At 36.7% G+C, this 21,751-nt stretch overlaps 1 protein-coding gene across 1 annotated transcript; it reads right to left on the minus strand.

Moving 5' to 3' along the window:
• Window positions 1-1,264: 1,264 nt before the first annotated feature.
• Window positions 1,265-14,728, minus strand: LOC149237301 (calcium-dependent protein kinase 26-like). Its single transcript, XM_089372621.1, has 8 exons — window positions 14,416-14,728; window positions 13,117-14,081; window positions 12,310-12,453; window positions 12,044-12,196; window positions 11,697-11,812; window positions 10,736-10,903; window positions 5,802-6,026; window positions 1,265-1,769 (listed from the first exon to the last, which is right to left on the minus strand). Exons 2-8 carry the CDS (start codon window positions 13,916-13,918, stop codon window positions 1,647-1,649), a joined length of 1,731 nt encoding a protein of 576 aa, XP_089228747.1. The 5' UTR covers window positions 13,919-14,081; window positions 14,416-14,728; the 3' UTR covers window positions 1,265-1,646.
• Between the last annotated feature and the right edge of the window lie 7,023 nt (window positions 14,729-21,751).

A 21,751-nucleotide genomic window follows, 5' to 3' on the forward strand; every position in this document is an offset into this window, starting at 1 on the left:
GCATTAGCGCTCAGAGTAAAATTTCAATATGTTCGCTTCAAGGCTTTTCATATCCATCTTTGCCCAACTCAAACCCAAAATTCTAGACAAAAATGCGCAATTGGAAATCATAATAATAATAATTAATTGATATATGAATTGTTTTTTTAATTTATATAGGTATTTTTTTTTCTTTTTTATTTAAGTTGAAATTAGCGGAACAAAAAAAAATTCTGCTGGATGAACAAACTTACACATCTCCTCCATACTAGGTTGTAGAATGCACCTCTCTGCGCAATAAAGGTCTCATATTTTCATTCTATCATCAGTGATTTCATTTTCATTTATTTAAGTTGAAATTAGCCAAAACAAAATTAGATTTAGATTTTTATTTCCATTAGACAGACAAACTTACACATCTCCTCCACACTAGGTTGTAGAATACACCTCTCGGCGCAATAAAAGTCTCATATTTTCATTCTATCACGAGTTATCTACATCATCTGATACTGTCGAGATATCACAAAAGAGCCTTAATTATACTTCCTCTACCCATCTCCATCTCTTGTTATACCCATGGTGTTGGGTATTTGCGATTAAGTTGGTGCAAGGACCATCATCAAGTGATATCGATCACAAGGAAGAGAAAGGGTCACTTTCAGGAATATGAAGGGTTACCGTATATTCCTGCACAAACATTTAACAAAGTTGCATGGAGGAAAACAAAAGGTCACCACCAAGAAAGATCAAGAGTCACCTCGTGTTCAATGGAAGATAACATGCTTGATGGAAGCAGGAGGAGGTTGCCATGAATGAAATGATATATTGCAAGAACAAGCAGAGGCCATGGAGGAATCCTCGTACAAAAATTGTTCGGAATATCTACAATAAGGAAAACACCACAAAACACCTAAGCAATGGGAACGAGATGACCTTCCGGCTTCAACGACTTGACCAGCAATACAGCCAATCGTTTCAACTATAAAAACATGTAGAGGCAGTACTTTGGTTTCCTAGAATTTACAAATCCAAACTGCCTGATCTTCCTCCCAAAGCAGTGCTCACAACAGGTTTCTCGTAGTTTCCAATTATTGTTCAAAGCCACATTTTCTATTGTACATAACAGTTATTTGCATGCCATTCGCAAAAGATTTAATTTATTAACAGAAAGAATCTATACAAGGTACAAAAAAATATAAACAACCATATGGGGAAACAAAAAAGTTCAATACAAAACATGTTGGTAACTTGCCAAGAGAGAAATTACTCGATAATGACAATTAAGTTCCTCACAAATCAGATTTGCTTTTCTAAGTCATCAATTGTGTTCTCAGTTGAAATTCCGAACACATTACATGGGAGCCAAGTTGAACATGAATGAATTCCCTTGGCGTTCATGAGTAAAGCCCAATGGCTCGCAAAGTTTGACAAAATGTCTTTAGGCAGACCATGTTCGGGTAGTCACTCTACAAAAATATAAGATATCATCTAAGCCTGTACATCGTGCGGAGAACAGAGATGACTTTCAAATGCATCCTTATCAAATTACAAACGCGATTTTACAACCGTTTTTTATCTAATGAATTAAAGGACAAAGAAAAACACTTTCTTCACGACTCCCTTCGAACAATAAAGCTGCACACAAAAAGATTGTCAATAGTCGAGCATTAACCAATTGGTAAAGCATCCTTCATACTGAAGTTCAGGCTATTCCGCATTGTCCTTCTCCCAACGGCTCCATTTCCCTTCCGCATCATAGCGACAAATTCATTGTAATCTATACTCCCATCCTGGAAGCAGACATGTCAGAACGAATGTGAGTAAGAGTTGGTAAAATACCTTTATTGGAAACAGAGATTGCATGTGGCCTTCAAAACAAGTAAAAATATAATAATTGCACTGAAGGCATTTTCCTGTACATAGTAAAAAAATGGCTATTGCTTGTACTTGGATTCTTCGGTTCATCTACAACAAAAATAATTTGCAACACTCTTATAATGAAAGTTCCTGTGATTTTTCAATTCCCAATCAATATGGAAATCGGTAATTAAAAAGCATACTAACTCTGTTCCGCTGAAGTTTCAACTATGTAATTACATACTCTCAATAAAGATGGAAGAAAAAACTCTTATAATGAAAGTTCCTGTGATTTTTCAATTTCCAATCAATATGGAAGTCGGTAATTAAAAATCATACTAAGTCTGTTCCGCTGAAGTTTCAACTATGGAGGTTTTGATGTAATTACATACTCTCAATAAAGATGGAAGCAAAAAATCGAACAAGGACACAAACAAAGTGAAACAGAAAAGCAGCAAATGCTCGCTGATATATTTCTGTTATATGTTCTCCATCATGCCCAGTTGCAGCATAATTCTAACCAGTAAGATCACTCTACCATTTCGCTTAAGCAGCTTTAGTATCAAGAAGTATAGCTGATTAAGCAATTATGGTATCTAAGCACTGAACATGTCCAAGGGGAAAATTGAAATACTTCACTGTCATATTTCTCAAATATCACTACTGCGGGAAACTTCCTTAGAAATCTTAGCTGAGAGACTTGGAGCCTAGAGGACGGTCACCAACAGCCAATCCAGCCTCTTACGAAAGTAATTAGGAACTCACCTGTCTGCCCCAACTGACACCATTTGACAAATTGGTGGGGATAGAGCAATGTTTTCATAAACATTCAAGTAAATACAACCCTCTTCGTAGAAAAGTAAATTACATTTTTGTTTAAACTAATGCTGCTATAAGACTAGCAAAAATGCATCTTGACCCCGAATCTATTAAACACAGAAAGGTATCCAAAAATTTGAGGTGAAAACCTCAATCTCTTTGCACCCTTGGATACTATTAATAATATTGTGGTTTGCATCTCCCCTTGCCTCGTCCCTCTTGACTCCTAATAGGTCCAAGACTACGATGGATATCTGCTAGTTTATAGTTTTATAAATATATTAAGATAAATAACACACTACTGTTTTTGACATTAAGGTAATTAAAAAAAACAAGTATCCTATTTTTTTCATTTTATTTTATTAGCATTACACAAATGCACATGAATGGGAATCTCCTGCACCCAAAGCTGTAGAGAACCTTACTTCTCTTGGTGTGATTACAGCCTTTTGATATGAGAAGAAAGCTAATTACATTGCTGGTTCCAGTTACTCTCTCTCATCTCCCTATTTTAATAAGGAAGCTAGCTAGCAGCTTCGATCCTACTAAAGGGTGCTCTTGCAACGATTGGAGTTTGTGACAAATTTCATATAAATATCACAAATTAAATTTCTTAGTTGTTAGACGGGGCCAAATGATGTCAACTGTAAGCCTGTTCAGAGAAATTGCAGCCTGAAAAAGGAGATATGCGGAATCATATTCATATAAGCAAAGACAATTCCAAAGTGTTCAAGGTTTTGAATCCTTAGCCTACACAAGGAAGCCGTACCAGGTAATCTCCCAATTAATAATCAATTAAAACTTCTAAAAGCCATGCCACCTTACCCATTATTGATGGCCAACACCCCATTCATGCCATTTCTATCTCTCTCTTGTCAAGAAAACCAATCAACTCTCTTTTATTCCTCTTCCTTGTAGACCAATAAACTTCTAATCTTGTGGGTCAGCTATCTACCCCATATTTTGCATGTTCAGAGATACTGACATCTATATAAGACAGGAAATCTACACACAAGCTGATGTTGCTCAAGTATGTTCACTTTTGAGTATAGACTTGGAGGCAAGAAAGCTACTGAATAGAAGACACTTTTTACAACAGACAGCAACTAATGATTCATCAATAACATACAGCTGTTATTCTTCTTGTTTAGTTGAGATGCTCAAGGTTCAGAAGGTAATTTGACAGTTGAAACATCATCAAGAATGCATTTGTAATGTCACTTTTTGATATTGTGGATCCAGCAAGGGATCATCCTAAACCCTGTTTGGTTTCACAAGCAGCATCAAGATCAGTTGATCATATGATCCTATCATCTATGAGCCCTGAGAGATGAGCAATATTGAGTTCACCCAACCAGTGGTACTAATGGCATTTGTGCTGATTGAAACTAACCACAGGGATGCTGTTTTTTTAGGTGTACCTTTATGACATATGTAGCATTAGAGAGGAAGATGTTTAAGTCTTCTTGTCTTATCTTCCATACTGTTCTATCATATATTTTCAAATAACGCTAGGTTTTAGCAACAGCAACAACCATTCATATATTGAGATTTACAGAACATTAGAACTGCTCACCTTCAAAACTGCATTACACTCCACCTACCTCTATAGGAGCAGGCGTTTCAGTGAGGCGTTTCTTCTATGAATATCTCTGATAATGGATGTTAATTTAGTATTATGTGCATGCATGAGTGATCGGCTTGTTTCTACCAAGCTAATAGTTGCACTTGAAGCACAGTAAATAAAATGACACACCTTAGGAACTTGTATTTAGTTTGTTGGTCAAGAATCAACATTGCTTCATTACAGAAATGGTTATGCTTTTGCGCCTTGGCATGGTTAAGAAGGCTTAAAGCAAGTGGAACCAACTGTGACAAGATGAGAGGTACTAAATTTTCACATAGAGATGAAATAGCATTGCATTGATAGAGATGATCAATCAGGAGTATATGATAATGGCAATGGTTAACTCCACCTCTAGTGCAGAATATATGATATTTAAAATTTAGCTGATCCTGTAAAGTTTATATCGTAATTGTAATTGCAGTTTAGCTCAATGTTATCAGAATTGGTTGAAATGGACTGTTACCAGCAGATTTAGACCAGTTTGAGGGTGTTGGGCTAGAACCATTTGTCTTAAAGCACAGGGATGACCAGTCCAAAAACCAGACCAAAACAGCCAGTTTGCCCACTTCTGATAGGTTCCAAAAACTAGACCAAAACAGCCAATTTGCCCAGTTCTAACTTCTGATAGGTTCCATATCAGCACAACCCCACCCACAAATTTAAAATAAAAATAACAAAATAACAAATAAAGAAAACAAAATACCCTAAACCTAACTTAAAACCTGATTTTATCTATTCAATGATTTCCCTCCTATATTTCACTCACATGCTTCTCATTCTTCATTTGTGAACTTGGGAAGGGATTGACATTTGCATAAAATCAGTGTTGTTTCAACACCATGCTTGTGCTAATTCTGAGTGCTTGTTGGGCTTATCTGGAGGGCTTCCTGAGCATATCTGTGCAGAAAATGTAGAGAATCTAGATTTAATGATTTGATTGTAGAGTGCAGTATGATTTTTTTGAGCTCTAGAGGACATTTAGAGCCTCAATGATTATATATTTTGGTTCAGATATCTATCGTACTTGATGCTATTTGCTATATTCATCCTTGCATAATATATACATGAGAGAACCTTTCATCGTGGGTTTGGATATACATTTATGTACAAGAATATATATTTGAATATTTTATGTTCTGGTTGACTGATTTTGTTTCTGGTTTTTCCCTAGATCTGGGGTTAGCTGGTTCGATTCTGGTTCTGGTTCTGATAACATGAATTTAGCTACGAATTCCCTGTGAAAAAGGAGAAATAAGAAGATGTTTCATTGATCAATTGTGTATGAGGTAATAAGATGTTTCATTAATCATTTGTGTAAATCTTTTAAAAGTGATCCATCAATCTCTTCCCATAAACAGTTTAATGAAAAACATCTTACATTTATGACAGCAGCTGCTGCTAGTCCCTTCCCCACCCTGGGTTCTTTTCTATTGTATTAAATTATTTGAAGTTTAAAGGAAGAACTGAGATTTGTTTAGTTTGTAGCAAATGCAACAAGCCAGAGAAGCAGGGTACTTACATTGTTTTGATCTACTTCACGAATAATCTCATCAATACGAACATCAGTTAGATTATGCTCTAAGCATGCTTGCTGGAGCTCATCAACCGTAATTTGACCACTTCCATCCTTGTCAAAGTATGAAAATGCAGCAAATAAATGCTCCTCACGCTCCAATTTGTTCAAATGAAAAGTTGCAGCAATGAATTCTCCATAATCAATTGTACCACTGTTGTCTACATCAGCCTGTGATAATCCAATGAGTTAGAAGCTCACATTTATAAATAGAGTAAAATATCACAGCCATAACTGTTTGGTAATACATTAAAGAGGTTCCAAATGACAGGCAATCATCATTAAAGAATTGCAAAATTGTAAGATAATCCGGTGTAAGGGCTTTCATATTTCATACAAAGCATCAATATACCAGATTAATTGGAGTCTCATGTTAAAACAATCCAGTAAGTGCAGAGAAACAGGTAAGAAATTACAAATAATCAACGCAAGTGGAATCCATGCCAAAGCAATACTCAGATTGTGCAGGACAACTTTTGTGATTTTACAAACTTTTAGGGTGCCTTTGACACAATGCCATGTCATGACTATAAGAAATACACAGTACCATCATCCACGTCATAACTATAAGCAATAGGCCAGTTTGGAAAAGCTAAAAGCACAAACAAATGGCATGTAGTAAACCCAGCATGGAAAATTGGGAACGATGGTGGAACTTAAGTGGAAACAAAATAAGCTATGACCTGTTTGGACTTTGTCACATTGCCTTGACTGTTGACAAAACATCTGCCACGTTCCCATCTATCAATCTTTCAGGTTTTTATTCACATATTATGGTGCATCATATCCTTGAAGGAGAAGCTTTGGTTGCCTTCACACAGAAGGAATTGGTCTGTGTTTAAATCTCCAAATCCTTGTCATTTACTTTATACTATAAACTCAAAGATTATTTTCAGGCAATATTCTCAATCTTTCTGGTTAACTGGAGGATTCATAATTCTCATAAATGACAAATTCGCAATGCCCGTAAACAACTCTTTCTGAATATGCTTACTAAAAAATTAATCAATAATCTTTTTCACACTTTCATGTGTAGCTTTACCAAGATTCCTCTATACAATCCATGGAAAATAATTGGCACAGTAACATGTTACCTGTAACTTGATTGCCAGAATGCTAAATAACACAAATTAAAATTTGGAATTCTTGTAATAATTTTATTATGTAATGTCCTCTACGAATTGAGGATGAATGAAGGACGAAACATCCTATCGATCCCCGTAGGCTACAGTCCTCAATAAAGGGGAAAAACCCAAAATATCCCAATTCTGGGTGAGAGTTTTGGGGCAGTTGGGCAAAGAAACCCAAAATTGGGGTTTGAAGTAAAATTTACTCAATCAATTAAGAAGAAGAGACCCCTCTAGGAAATCTATAAATATAAGAGGGTTGAATTCATTTTGGATAACAAGTGTGGATCATTTCATTTGTCTTTTGAGCATTAGCTCTGAGGGTTTTAAGACCCCTTTCTTCTGGTCAATTTCGGTGGTGAAAGTTTCCACCCTAGTTGACAAATCTCTATTCTTTTCTTCAATCTGTTCTGGCACAGGAAAGTTTTCTGGAGGACAATGAAGTTCTTGTTGGTTTGGGCTTTGGTGTTAACACAGGAATATACTTCTGAAAGGGAAACAAACTCTGTCTGCCCCCTCGCTCTGGCACAGAACATCCTTTTTAAAGGCAGCGAGGTTGTCCTGGGCTCTTTTCTGTTCCTGCCTCAGGATACCTTCTAATTGGGCAGCGAAGTATAGTGCAGGGTCTGTAATTATTCTGAGGCAGAATTAAGGTTTATTTTTGGAAGGGTGATTCTCTGGAAGACCAGCGACGGAGCAATCTGAAGTCTGAGGAGCCATTTGAATTGGGGAAAACGCATTGTTGGAAATAGTAGTGAGTTTGGGTTCCTTGATTTGTGCCTCTTTGGCATGGTTGAGCTCCTAAAAAATAGGAGTCCAGTACGAGTTATGAAGCAGTTAACCAATGTGTTAAAATAGAAGGTGAGTTATTTGTCTTCTAGTGTGAGTTATATTGGGAACAGGACGAAGAGTTTGAGTTAGCCTCCTAAATTTTAGGAAGGACAAGTTAACACTAGCAGTGAGCCTTTGTTAACTTGTGAACCACCAGTTCGACTTACCTAATATAGAACTCACTAATTTTAGCCATTCAAATTGCTTTAGAAAGACGAGCGAAGGCACAAGTTTATTCATTGTTTTGGTGAACACGTGTTGGTGAGACCAAGCAATAGGAAGCACAAGTCTGTGAGTGGAGCTTGTGAGAGAAGGAGAACAAGTTTAGGAAAGGCTTGCGAGAGAAGGAGAACAAGTTTAGGAAAGGCTTGTGGGAGCTTGAAGAAGGACGAGTTCCTTGGGTTAGGAGGCAGGGATCAAGGTGCAAGCAAGGGTGTTTCAGCTTAGTGTAAGCAGAGAGAACATGTTTGTTCTCTAATGAAACTTTATTGTATTGTATGAGATTCATTGCTCAAACTTCTTCAATAACAAGCAGAGGGTTTCCCCAGTTGGGTTCCCGAGACAATTCTGTGTTGTTCAATTGTGTGACTGCTTTTATTTCTGTTCCTATTCCGCTGCATCTAGTAGAGAAATACTGTGTTTATGTGAGAAGAATTTTTATTTCAGATTGCTCATATTAGCAAATCAGAATTTCGTGGATTTTCTACACATTTTGATAGCACTCTGCGGATCCAGCATCATTCTGGATTGAATGCAAGGTGAAAGAAGGTTTCGTCTGAGGTGAGGAAAAGCTTCTTACACAGGCCGGTACCCTTCCATGGAAAGAACATCTCCTTGTGCACAAGCGAGAACATCTCTGTGGCTAAAATCTGAAGCTTGGGGACTGCCAACAGACCCGAATTTCATAGAGTTGAATGAGTCTCTTCCAGCAGTCACAGGTCAGTCTCCTTCTGAAGATCGAAGTGCAATCACAAGGCTTAGGGTCACTGAGACAGATTTCGATCTGATATTGAACAGTGGTTCTAGGAAGGACCGAAACTGCCTGACGGCTTAGGGTCATCAGATCAGAAGTAGATTTTATTTTCTGTTGAACATCGTTATTTCGTATGAAATAGTGGAGTTGGGGGTCTATAAACTGTTGAACTGATCATTCTCTGTTGGAACACGGATATACTTGATTGTAATTTGTGGATTGGACTTGGACTATCTGATGATGAACTGTTGAATCACATTGTGGGAAGTCGTATAGCACTGTTGTCTCATTAATGCAATTGCAATCGTATTTGATGGACTGTAGAGTTGTATTGTGAGCAATAATTGCGGTATTGGTTATTACAATTTATATATTGTCATTATCTGGTTGCATACTATACATGAATTTTATTTGAAACCCTAGGGTAAACTAGGGCAAAAATTTCACTATCACACTACATATTAGCATATAAACTAATGCATGATAATTTTAATATTTAAGTATTGAGGGTCTTTCACAGTGCATTATACTAAATATCATTTTTTGGGATTCAACTGCGTTAAGAAAGTCATTCATCTATGACCATTTCCATGAGAGGTAGTCGTAACTGACTACTTTCTCATGATTTTTGAATAGTCCACTTAGCACTCATTGCATCGGGTGATGCTCACAGGGGTGAAGAAGTGGGATTGCAACTAGTGAAATGAACCACATAGCGTCAATCATCACTTCCGAGGTCACCCATCCCAGATCGCCTCTAGCTCAAGCGTGCTTAATTGTGGAGTTTTCCCCACAATCAAACCCACTTAGCTTGCTACCCCATTTGCAAAACCTTAGCATGTACTGTGCCTCATGAAACATTCAAGTACAGCTCCCTTCACTCTTATGTATTTAAGTATTGAGGGTCTTTCGCAGTTCATTATATTAGATATCATTTTTTGGGATTCAACTGCGTTAAGAAAGTCATTCATCTATGACCATTTCCATGAGAGGTAGTCGTAACTGAGTACTTTCTCATGATTTTTGAATAATCAACTTAGCACTCATTGCATCGGGTGATGCTCACAAGCGTGAAGAAGTGGGATTGAAACTAGTGAAATGAATCACATAGCGTCAATCATCACTTCCAGGGCTTGCACCGGTAACCAGGACTTCCCAGGAGGTCACCCATCCCAGATCGCCTCTGGCTCAAGCACGCTTAATTGTGGAGTTTTCCCTACAATCAAACCCACTTAGCTTGCTACCCCATTTGCAAAACCTTAGCAAGTATTGTGCCTCATGAACCATTCAAGTAGAGCTCCCTTCACTCTTATGTATTTAAGTATTGAGGGTCATTCACAGTGCATTATATTGGATATCATTTTTTGGGATTCAACTGCATTAAGAAAGTCATTCATCTATGACCATTTCCATGAGAGGTAGTCGTAACTGACTACTTTCTCATGATTTTTGAATAGTCAATTTAGCACTCATTGCATCGAGTGTGATGTTCACAGGGGTGAATATTCTTTTAAGGTTATTCACATGACTTTTCATGATTACTAGAAATGTTTTGTTGTTATATATAATATTTAATTTCAATTTTATCATTATTAACTTACAGCAGGGGCATGGGCATAGTGGGCATGGAAAAACAATCTCTATGAGATTTGCATATATAGTAGAGACAGAGATCATGTGAATACTTCGTGTGTACATATACATATTCATACATACATGTGCAAACATCTATACATACATCAATGTACATATTATATAGGTACACAAGTTTTCATGGTACATGTGTGTGTATGTTTACAAACATGCAAACATATATGTATATATAATACATATATGATTTAGTGTACAAGTAGTTTGCGTGTAGCTTGATTGTATGTGTAATGATAATGAACAAACATTGTAGTAATCATTGCGTATGAGCTAGAAGGAAATGATAGTAAAAGTCTTACTGCATCCATTATAGCACGAATCTCAGACTCCTTCATGTTAGATCCATATCTTTTTAAGCCAGCCGTCAACTCATCAAAAGTTATTGAACCACTATTATCAGTGTCCATTGCCTTAAACATCTCTCTCAAACCTGCAATCTCTTCCTCTGACAAGCTTTCAGCTATTACCTGAATAAAAGAACAAAAAGGTTAAGCTATTAGCTGCCAATCTAAGTAACACTATAATATGAATCATTTTCAGCAGAAAGAAGATGTCCCCTTTAATGCCTTACACAGCGAAATGCATTCAGCCAAATATTTCATGAAATTACTTTCAGAAGCATGAGGATATGAGGTAGCTTTGAAAAGCTGGTGAAGAATGATAACATATTAGAGATACCAAGTGTTCCAATAACACTGTGGCTATAGAAGAAAAATGCATAATCTTTGCCTCTTAAGGTACCCTCAATTACAGACTCAATAAAAAACAACCAAAAAAATTATTGAGGGAATTTCAAGGCAAAACCCTCGGATAATTTTAACATCTCTGCCAATTATAAGTGTTGGAGTTTAAAAATGCAAGCATTGCATGGTGAAAACAGAGGTAAGAAATAACAAAAGTTCCCATCAGTTTTGGTCACAGGACTGGTTGGATTGAACAAAGTTGAGCACACATGCCTGAAGTATTGCTGGTCAATATTGAAAGAGTTGTAAACCGAATGCTAAAACCTCAGACAGAGATAAAATTTTCGCAGCAGATGTTCAGTAAAAGATTAATAGAAGACACAATAGTTCGTATTTGAAAATGTGTGTCTGTTATTTGTAGTTTTTCCTTTTCAAGAATGTGGTTGAAAAATACAAGGATAATGTTAACTAAGATACCATATATATGTATAGCAAAGAAGTATGTACAAGAGAAAAGGAATGACTGCAAATCCTCATATACAGTGATGCATCTAGGAGAGAAAAACAAACTGCTCACCATAAGTGCCATCTTCTTCAATTTATTCATTGCAGAAAATTGCTTTAATCGAGATAATACAGCTGGATCCAAAGCTTGATCTGGAGCGACACCATCTTTACATATCCACGGATGACCTGGCATCCACCACAAGCTTGACTATAAGTACTTGTGACTTTAAAATATGAGAGCTGCCAAAACCCTTTAACATTATTACACATTCTGAAAAACAAGTTCCTTCATAGTTTATTTGCTAAGTCAATCTTTAAGGTTTCTGATTTTCCTGCCAATGCAATAAATTTTTCAGCCATTAAAACTTTTGCCAATAAAGTTAAGTTACAAGGGAAATTTTCAGAGTTCTTTCATACATAGAACTCCATGAGCAGTCAGGCGCTCAGATGGTTCTGAAGTAAGCATCTTTCTGATAAGATCCTTGGCACTCTCAGAAATTGTGGGCCAGGGTTCTGAATCAAAATCAATATGACCTCGTAGAACAGCATCGAAAATTCCCTGTTGTGTTTCTGCAAAATAAAAGTATATCCAATATGAGTTGACACACATCATATAAGAATTACAGCTAAACTGTTTTTAGAGGGGCAAATCTGGCTTTTGCCCTTAAAGATGTATTCGTTACCTGCCCAAAATGGTGGAACACCGCTGAGTAAGATGTATAGGATGACCCCGGCTGTCCACACATCTGCCTCTGGACCATAGCGTTTGCATAACACTTCCGGGGCAACATAATATGGGCTTCCAACCACATCAGTGAACACCTGACCTGCAAGTAAAATGGGCCAGTTATATGTTGACATGAACTCATGAATCATATTGAATTATAATTATACTCTTCTATATCTTTTAGTTACGAATAAAAAGGGCTTCAACGACGAGTCTCAAAAAAATAAATGTTCTAAATACTATTGTCAAAAGGTAGAATAAAAAAGAATATAGAGAAAAGGGCAGGTTGAGAAACTTGGATGAAGACGTTCTTTGACAATTCCACAAGCTGTTGTTGAATGCATTCTAGAACGACAGGAAAACATGGGCAGAGGAGGTTAAGAGATAAAGAGACTTGGAAAGTAGGACAAAAAGAAAAAGAAACAACGAGAAAAAGCAAGAGAGATCAAAACTTTCCAGCACGCTTGAAACACCCTGTATCCCAATGCAGGAGCTAGCAGCATGTCCCTTATAAAATTAAGCTACATGATTGGAACAGGGTACTTCTCCAATCCAAATTAAGCTGCATGACTAAAACAGGATAGTAGATACTTCTCCAATCAAATTTTTTCTTGTCGGAGATAGGAGAAACGTTTCTAGATTTGTGATTGTGCAGATTATAAAACCAGTGGATCGATTCATTAGTCTGTTTCAATTACCAAAATTGAAAACGTGAAAGCAGAACTGAATGAGGAAAAACAAAGCAACCTAAAAAAAATCTTACCAGGTTTGAAAAAGACAGACAGCCCAAAGTCAATTGCCTTCAATGATGAATCATCATCCTTGTTAACAAGCAAAAAATTCTCCGGCTTTAAGTCTCGATGCATAACGCCTAACGAATGGCAAGCTTCAACGACCCCAACAATAATCCGTGTCAACTCAGCCGCTTTCCGTTCACTAAAATGTCCTCTCTCAATAATCCGATCAAAGAGCTCACCCCCAGCACACAGTTCCATTACAATGTGCACATGCAAGGAATCCTCATAAGCCCCTTTGATAGTCACAACATTGGGATGCCCGGACAAATGATGCATGATCTGAATCTCCCGCCTCACATCCTCCACGTCCTCCTTGGAAATCAGCTTCCGCTTGGGGATCGACTTGCAAGCATATTCCTTTCCCGTGGCAATTTCAGTGCACAGATAAGTTGTCCCAAATTGACCCTGACCCAGTTTTCGCCCCACTGCGTAGAGATCTCTCAGATTCTCGGTGCGGTGACCTAAGACATAAGAGGAAAATGTATCGCCTCCCCGTCTCATGTTGTCCTCTTTGGGGCTTTGCAGAGTTTCCAGGACTACTTGTTTCTTCGGTGGAACGTGTGCCGCGAGGTTCTCCTTGCCAAAATCGTTTGAGATTAAATGCACTGTCACGCTATTCACTGAACCATCAGATCGAGAATCAGTTCTGCTTGTATTGTATTCGCTAGTACAACGATTACTATTCTTCCTATAGCTAGAACGATCAGAGGGCTCTTTGTAGCCCTGAGTGTAACTGTTTCTAAAAGAACCCCGGCATGTATTGCCCATGAAAATGAAACACCTTACAAGTAACAGTATTCCCTCATAGAAAGCAATACCCCAAGGCCGCCACGTTCAGCGAAGAATTCTACAGATTTCTCCTTCCACAGTAAATATACTTTAACCTTCAAACCTTGTTCAATACCGTGGAAAATCCAACGCAAGTCAAACCCTGAAAATCAAACCACAGTGGTTTAAAAAGCACAATAGTTGACCAAACATTAAAAGCCGAGACCAAGTGGCTACCCAAATTAATCCTCCAGAGAAATAAATTGCAAAAACCATCCTGAAATTTAGCTACAATATTTCTCCAAACCCTACTTACCCGAAGACCCAGAAGGTATCCAAATTAACCCTTCAAAACCCCAAATTTCAAAAACACAGCTGAATAAATACAGGTATTAGACCGACTCACAAACAAAAATCACGATTAAAGACAGAATCGTCAGATCTTTATCCAGACCTAAAAGTAAAGAGCACGAAACAGATCGAGTATGCGAAGTTACCAAGTAAGAATCCTCCAGTGCCTTGTTCAGGAATTCAGTGTGTGGCAGGGCGGCCCGAAGACAGATTTAAATACAAGCATGCTGGGGGATCCCCAGATGGGGGATACTGCGAGGATTCTTCCATAATTTCCCATCATGATGAGTACTTCGATCTACTTCGATTCAGTGCCATGCATTACATCGCCAGCAAGAGATGGAATCTTTAAGTCTTTCCATTTTCGTCCCACCTTCCACCAATTCTCCTTTTTCTCTTGTTTTATCGAGATTTCGTCTACCGGTCCAAGTGGGCGCTTTGCTTTTACCTTTTACTTTGCCTTTTCCCAGGGTAAGCGCGGACCTCTGATTAATAGTCAATTCCTTCGCCGTCTTCTGGACTCACTTACAGGTCATTCGCTGGCGTTGTTATCTTAAGCAAAGTAGGAAGGGGTCCACGTCGTAGTATAGTTTTCCTTCCCTACTTATGCGTGAATCTGGCAGTTTCCCCGCCGCCCCGGAACCGGGAGGGTATATATGCAGTGTACAGTTCCCTTCAAATTCATGGTGTCTGACCAAATGTACGACAGGAATTGTGTGTCACAGATAGCGTGTCCCTACTTTAGCTGCCATTCGGTGCCATCCACCCTTTTAAGGTTTGGAAATGACAGTAGACTTTTACCATTTAAAAGCTTGGCCTATTGACTCGCACTAGAGATGGGACCGATGGTTAAATTTAACGAGATTTGCCGTGTATATGTGAGATATATCTCATCTTATTAGATATTAACACTTGAATTGAAACGATGTGTTTACACTCAGAAGTTTAAGATATATGCTCACAAGATGGAATTTGATAGGTAAATTGCGAGTCAAAGTGTGTAGATAACAAAAACGTTTTTAAAATATATAGTTAATAAAAAATTATAGTGTTAATATTATGGGTTAAAATGATTAAAACAAAGTCACGAAAAATTAGGAGAAGTTTTGTCGACCAAAATTTAGCTAATAAAAAATTATAAGGTCAATATTATGCGTTAAAGTTAAGGAAAATATTTTCAGTATCAATCACATGAAAAATTTTGTCTATCAAAATTTCTCCTATCTCATTACTACTAAAAATATTTCCTGAATTTCTATCCAATTACTACTAAAAATATTTCCTCAATTATTTAATATAAATCACAGAGATTTAAATTCGAAACATATTAAAATTATAAATTATCAATATAATAAATACTTATCAAATTTAAAATTCTATTCTGTTTATCATTATAACCTTTTATTTTAATATTTCAAAATAAAATTTTTAACTTTTATAAATTCAAATTTATAATAATAATTTAATTTTAAAATTATAACCAAATTAAATATCTTCATTAAATAAAAAAATTATAATGACTGCTTCGAAATTTGTATTTTCCTTCGACTTACTTCATGTTTTAAAGTGTGTTAAGAGTGATGCAGTGTAATCATTGTTAATGGTTTAAAAATGAAATATTATCATCACTCGTTCAAATTTTGATCTCATTCTAATTGAAAAGTAGATAAGTTGAATGACATCTCATGACTTTTGTTTGATTCTTTTTAGAGCATTTTCCTGAATCTCTTTCTGCCTATTCAGTGAGATATACTCTCGTGATCTTTTCTTTTTAAAAGTATTTTTGTGACTTTCTTTTTGCCCATTCCATTATAAATTTTATAAAATCCAAAATATTTAATAAGATACTTTAAAAAGGTAAATTATTAAATAAATAATTTAACGATAAATATTATTAATTTTTAAAAAGTATTTCTTATATTCCCGTTAGACAATATACAAAAGTTAAGCCGGGCCTATTTTATTTATTGTGAATGAATGCAATATTTATAGATAGTGTATTTTTATAAAATAAATTAAGAGAAAAATAAATAAATAAATAAAATTTATAATATTTTTATCAAAAGTTATAAAAAAATTAAAGTAAGTTTTTAAGTGATATATAATAAAAAAAAAATTAAAGTAATTATGGTTCACAGTTATTGAGTAGTCGCTACATCCACGGTAGTGATTCACATAAATCTATTAAAGACGACTTAATATATCGGGCCTTATCTCAAGAGCATCCAGATATATGACCTCATGACTTCCTATAGGCAAGGTACTTAGCAACAAGGGGTCTAACAATTGAGCTATCCCTTGGGGTAAAGTGATATATAATAAATATCTTTTCTATTTTTTTGGAATTATGTTTATTTTTATTAAGTAGAACATTGTTGTAATCATGGATTTAATGTATAAGTGCAAGTTAATTAAAATGAAAGGTGTTCTAACATTACTTTAAACATAAACATAAGTGAAATTCTTTTAAAGTTAAAAATAATTTGGATCTAGTTAAACCATGTAGAGATAATTGAGGAGGACGTCCTCCAACATCTAAATAATATGCTACCCTCCATTATCTAGCCAAGTACAAGTCTCTCTCTTGACTATGGTTAATTAATGATTGACTAAGATTCCTTGATTATCCACTCATGCAACTACAGTGCCATATTCTTGCTCCTATCCTCTCTTTGATGTTGCTTTGCTTGCTTTTACTTTTGGTTATGATGGAGGTTTCTTACCTCTTATCATCCTCCCCTTGTTGCAGAGACTTTCCAACTTGGTGTATCTCCCCTTAACCTTTTCTATTGTGGAGAAGGAATATTTCCTCCCCTTCCCATGCTTACTTAATTGACTTCATTGTTGGCTCTTGGTCGAGTCGATGAATTTTCTCGCTCTTGCTTAATGCCCTCTGCCTTTTCCCTTTCTAGGACTTCATCACTTATGTCTCCTCGCATCCCAATCTCTATTTCACTATTTGTTATGCGTCACTTCCATGACCCGCCATCGAGCACAAAGTCGTAGGGGATGTGGTGGTCATGGTTCTCAAGGTGGTTCACTAACTCACTTCAGGGCAGAGTCTTCAACACAATTGTTCTACCACTAGACCTCACAATAAATCTAGCAAGAATTGCAAGACGTTGAGGAGGAAGTTCTCTAGCAACGAAAATGCTACTCCAATTCTAATATTCTCATTGAAGTAGCCACTTGGGTGCCAGATACTGAGCACACTCAAGGACACCATAACCAATACATTCACACCATTGATTTGTACTAGCAGATGAAGACATTGGTGAGTAAGGTTCTTCTTGAATGGAATGATGCAAAAGATAAAATCTTGCTTCTACTTAATGAAATGCAATTCTAAATGCAAGCTTTGGACAACTTCTTGGAGCGTATCGAGGCTAGTACAACCCCACAATCACCAATAAAGCTATTATTACTCCCACTAAGATGGAACCCTCTATCTCCTTTTAATTTTCAAAATGTCTTTGAAACCAATGGCTCTTTTGTTTTTCAATTTTCATGGACATCCCAATATAAGCAAGTGTAGTCATATTAGATCCCTTAGTAATCACTTGCTCATAATCAATTATACTATTTCATTTTGTATAAATTATTTGAATTTGAAACCTTTTATGGCAAAAATCCTTCTATATTGTCAATGGTTTGGTTTCTCGAGTGGCAAACCAAGGGCTTGCAGTAAGCTTTTGAACATGTAATTTTTGTGGAAGATCAATGAAATTAGCTTCAAAAATGAAATTAAAGATGTTGAATTATTACAAAGAAATCATTAACACTAAGTTAAAAGATCAAACTTATATTTTCATTGTTACCATCACAAGAAATAAAATAATTATTATAACATAAAACAAATTCTCATTTACTACATAGTGAAACAAAACATTGGAGAAGACGTAGAATGTTTGGACACAAAAGAATCTAGAACATATATGGGACCAACATTATAAAAGATTGAAATCACATTCTCCTTTGAAAACTATCTTATAAATATATTAGAATTTATTTTTGAAAACATTTTTAATAAAACCAAACTTCATAGTTTTAATCCTCGAAAATCTGAAAAGAACTTCTTACATTTTTCAAATCATTTAATAATAACAATAATAACTTAATAACTCAAAGTTTTTTTTGGGGCAACCAAAAGTACTTCATTTCATTAGATCCAAACTGAAACACACATGTTAATCTACCCTATTCTGCCATTAAGGAAGCTAGACTGGTGGCAAAATCAAAACTTCTTGAGCACCCAAAAATAGACACTATTTTGAGAGTTCAAAATTATGGCACTTGTACTATAAAGCATTGGGCCCCGTTAAAACTATCATAACCATAAAAATAGAAAATCAAAAGGAAAATTAAATATCAAGAGAGTGAGCATAAGTCATCAAAGAGTCGTGGGAGAGTTTGAGTCCTCGACAACATTGGATTCTTTGTTGCTTCCCAGTGAGCAACTTAGATGTAGAGGAAGGACCAAATGATCTTTGATTCGTTTCTGACGACAATCCAATCCCTTAGTTGTGAGTTGTAATTCATCTAACGCTGGTGGGATTTCTTCCTGAGCTTCATTTTTATCCAGCGGAACTCTCCGGAGCAACATCTTCATGTTCCAATATATATCTATTGTGTACATGTAGTGATTGAGTCTCCCCCTTGTGTGATTTCTTCCTGAGCTTCCATGTTTGACAGACAATCTTGTTCCACTACAATCCCCCTTTCCACATCAACTATTTTCCTCTTGAATTTGTGGTGGATTATAGGCTCTGAAATGTACTACCAAGGCATTTACAAGCTATTGAGCTTGAGACCCATCTCACAATAATAAGTCACTCCTCTTCTAGACCTTATTGTTTAAGCATGGCACCTGACGAACGAATACCAAGGTCGAAAGTCAAGGGAGTAAAGGGTAAAGCTAAGAAGGAATAAGAGAAGGAGAAGGCTTGAATTGCCACCTAGAAAGGTGAGGAGTGGATGTAGTGTCAAATGAGGGAGGCGAAAGAGGAGGAAGTAGTCTAGAGGTGACCAAAGATGCTTAGAACATGCTTTCACTATTGGGCATTTGTAGAGCCCTGGAGGAATACCATAGGTGAGGAAAAGGTGGTGAGAAGTAAATTGCGAGAGAAAATGGAGGAGGAGAAAACTGACTCTCATCCAGGAGTGGTGGGAGGAAAAAAAATAACAAAATCTGGAGTAGAGCTTGGCTCCAAATAGAAATAACTTACCAACAATGAATTGTAACTCTGGGTAGGAAATTTAAAACAGAACTTGTCACCTACCTACAATGAAATCGCCATGTTGGAGCCTGAGGCCATGAATGCATTGATTTCCTACCATTTTGAAACATGAATTGAAATTAAACTTTGGTTCATTTTGGATTTGGCTGGTACATGGACCAAGCTCCCTCCACCTTGCAAAATGAAAAATTCTCATGGTACACCAAACTATTAATAAATCTTGGAGCATGGCCTAGAGATTACCACTTGCATATTTGCACTCTATAATGAATGCCAAATTGTCCATCATTAAAAATCAGTTATGAGTATTCTTTGTCATTTTCATAAAGTAATGTGAAGTCATCCATAGGGTACATGAATGTAGGAATTTACAGGGTAAGTTCCTCGGATAAAACACCAAAGGACACCGCTCACAAACAGATCACATATCAATACACTAGTATTCTTGATGTGGTTAAAACCCTCAAAGAGGGAAACAGTCCATGGCCTGAGCCAACGCGACCACTTCAAGCAATTTATTAATAAAAGAAAGAAAATTTGCATAAGCTTCTCTCATGAACGGTCACCCTACAAATGACCCTCCATGCTAAACAGAGATCATGGACCAATCGGGTGTTAAGCCACAGATCAAGTGTTGGTAGTACCAAGGAGAGAATGAAATGTCGGATCACTTCATGTCTAAAACATATTGTGACCATCATATTGTAAGTTACAAAAGTACATAGTAAAGAAACACACTTTACCTAACTCTACACTAGACCAAGTTATAATTAACTATTTCCTATGTGTCGGAATGTCCTAACATCCCCCCTTAAGAACAACTTGGGATAGGATTGAAGGATGTATAAATATGACACAATAGGAGAAGGAAGGAGGCATTAGAGCCTATCCCTCCTTAGTGACAACTTCCTGAACTCCAACCATAAATCAAATTTTAGTAAACTTCGCCTCTGTGAGAGCCTTTGTAAAGATGTCTGCAACTTGATCATTGGTTGAACAATATTGCACTTCAAGAACATGGTCATGAATGAGCTTTCTGATGAAGTGAATGCGTAGTTCAATGTGTTTGTTGCGCTGATGTTGGATTGGACCTTTGCATAGTTGAATGGCACTTTGATTATCACACCAAAGTGTAGTCGGATGCTGTTGTTGAAAGCCAAACTTTGAAAGGATTTGATGAAGCCATAGGGCTTCCTTACTAGCTTCTACGACGCCATGATACTCTGCTTCTACTAAAGAAAGAGAAATGGCACTTTGTTTCTTACAAGCCCATGTAATTGGTCCATAACCAAGAGTGAAGACATAATTGGGAATAGACTTCTGATCATCAGGGTCACCAGCCCAATCAGAATCCGTGAAACCAACCAATAGAGGAGATGCTTTTACATTGTAATGAATCCCAAATTGAACTGTACCTCGAACATAACGAAGTATTCTTTTCGCTGCTTTCCAATGACTTTCATGTGGGTTTTGCATAAATTGAGCAATAAGGCCAACAACAAAGGAAAGGTCAGGACGAGTATGGATCAGATACAAAATTTTTCCTACAAGATGATGGTATAAGGTAGCATCAACTTTAAGGGAAGTACAAGTGACTGAAAGTTTGGCTCCAGACTGAAAGGGAGAAGGGGTTGGCTTACAGTCTTCCATGTGAAAGTGGCGTACAAGATCACAGGAATACTTGGACTGGGAAAGGGAAATACCTTCCTTAGACTGCAAGACTTGAAGACCAAGAAAATAATGCAAGTTTCCTAAGTCTGTCATTTCAAACTGCTTTTTAAGGTTGGACTTCACATGGTTTATAAGGTTGGGATCACTACCAGTAAGGATAAGATCATCAACATAAAGAAAAAGAATGATAAGAGACTTACCCACTTTCTTGGTGTAAACAGTATTGTCAGAATGACACCTAGAAAATCCAGTATCTAAAAGAAAGCTATCCATTTTGGCATACCAAGCCCGAGGGGCTTGCTTGAGACCATAAAGGGATTTCTTAAGCCGACATACAAGGCTAGAGTCTGTTTGTATAAAGCCATGAGGTTGTTCCATATAGATTTCTTCATGCAAGTCCTCATGCAAGAAGGCAGATTTAACATCCATCTGATGGACTTACCATTTGAAAGAGGCAGCAAGGGAAGGAACAAGGCAGATAGAGTTCATTTTTGCAAAAGGGGAGAAGGTTTCAATATAGTCAATGCCTTCAACTTGTGAAAAACCTTTAGCAACAAGACGAGCTTTATGTTTA

This window comes from Pinus tabuliformis, chromosome 8, assembly GCF_031772625.1.
Source record: "Pinus tabuliformis cultivar Carrire ecotype Pingquan chromosome 8, CPIR1, whole genome shotgun sequence".
NCBI classification, from domain to species: domain Eukaryota; kingdom Viridiplantae; phylum Streptophyta; class Pinopsida; order Pinales; family Pinaceae; genus Pinus; species Pinus tabuliformis.

Excerpts from the sequence above, each read along its gene's own strand:
- LOC149237301 (XM_089372621.1), bottom strand. The coding sequence starts at position 13,918 with ATGGGCAATACATGCCGGGGTTCTTTTAGAAACAGTTACACTCAGGGC. Across the intron at positions 11,813-12,043 it reads GACTGCTCATGGAGTTCTAT|GTCATCCGTGGATATGTAAA; the intron begins GTATGAAAGAAC and ends GGTGGATGCCAG. Across the intron at positions 10,904-11,696 it reads TGAAGAAGATGGCACTTATG|GTAATAGCTGAAAGCTTGTC; the intron begins GTGAGCAGTTTG and ends TCTTTTATTCAG.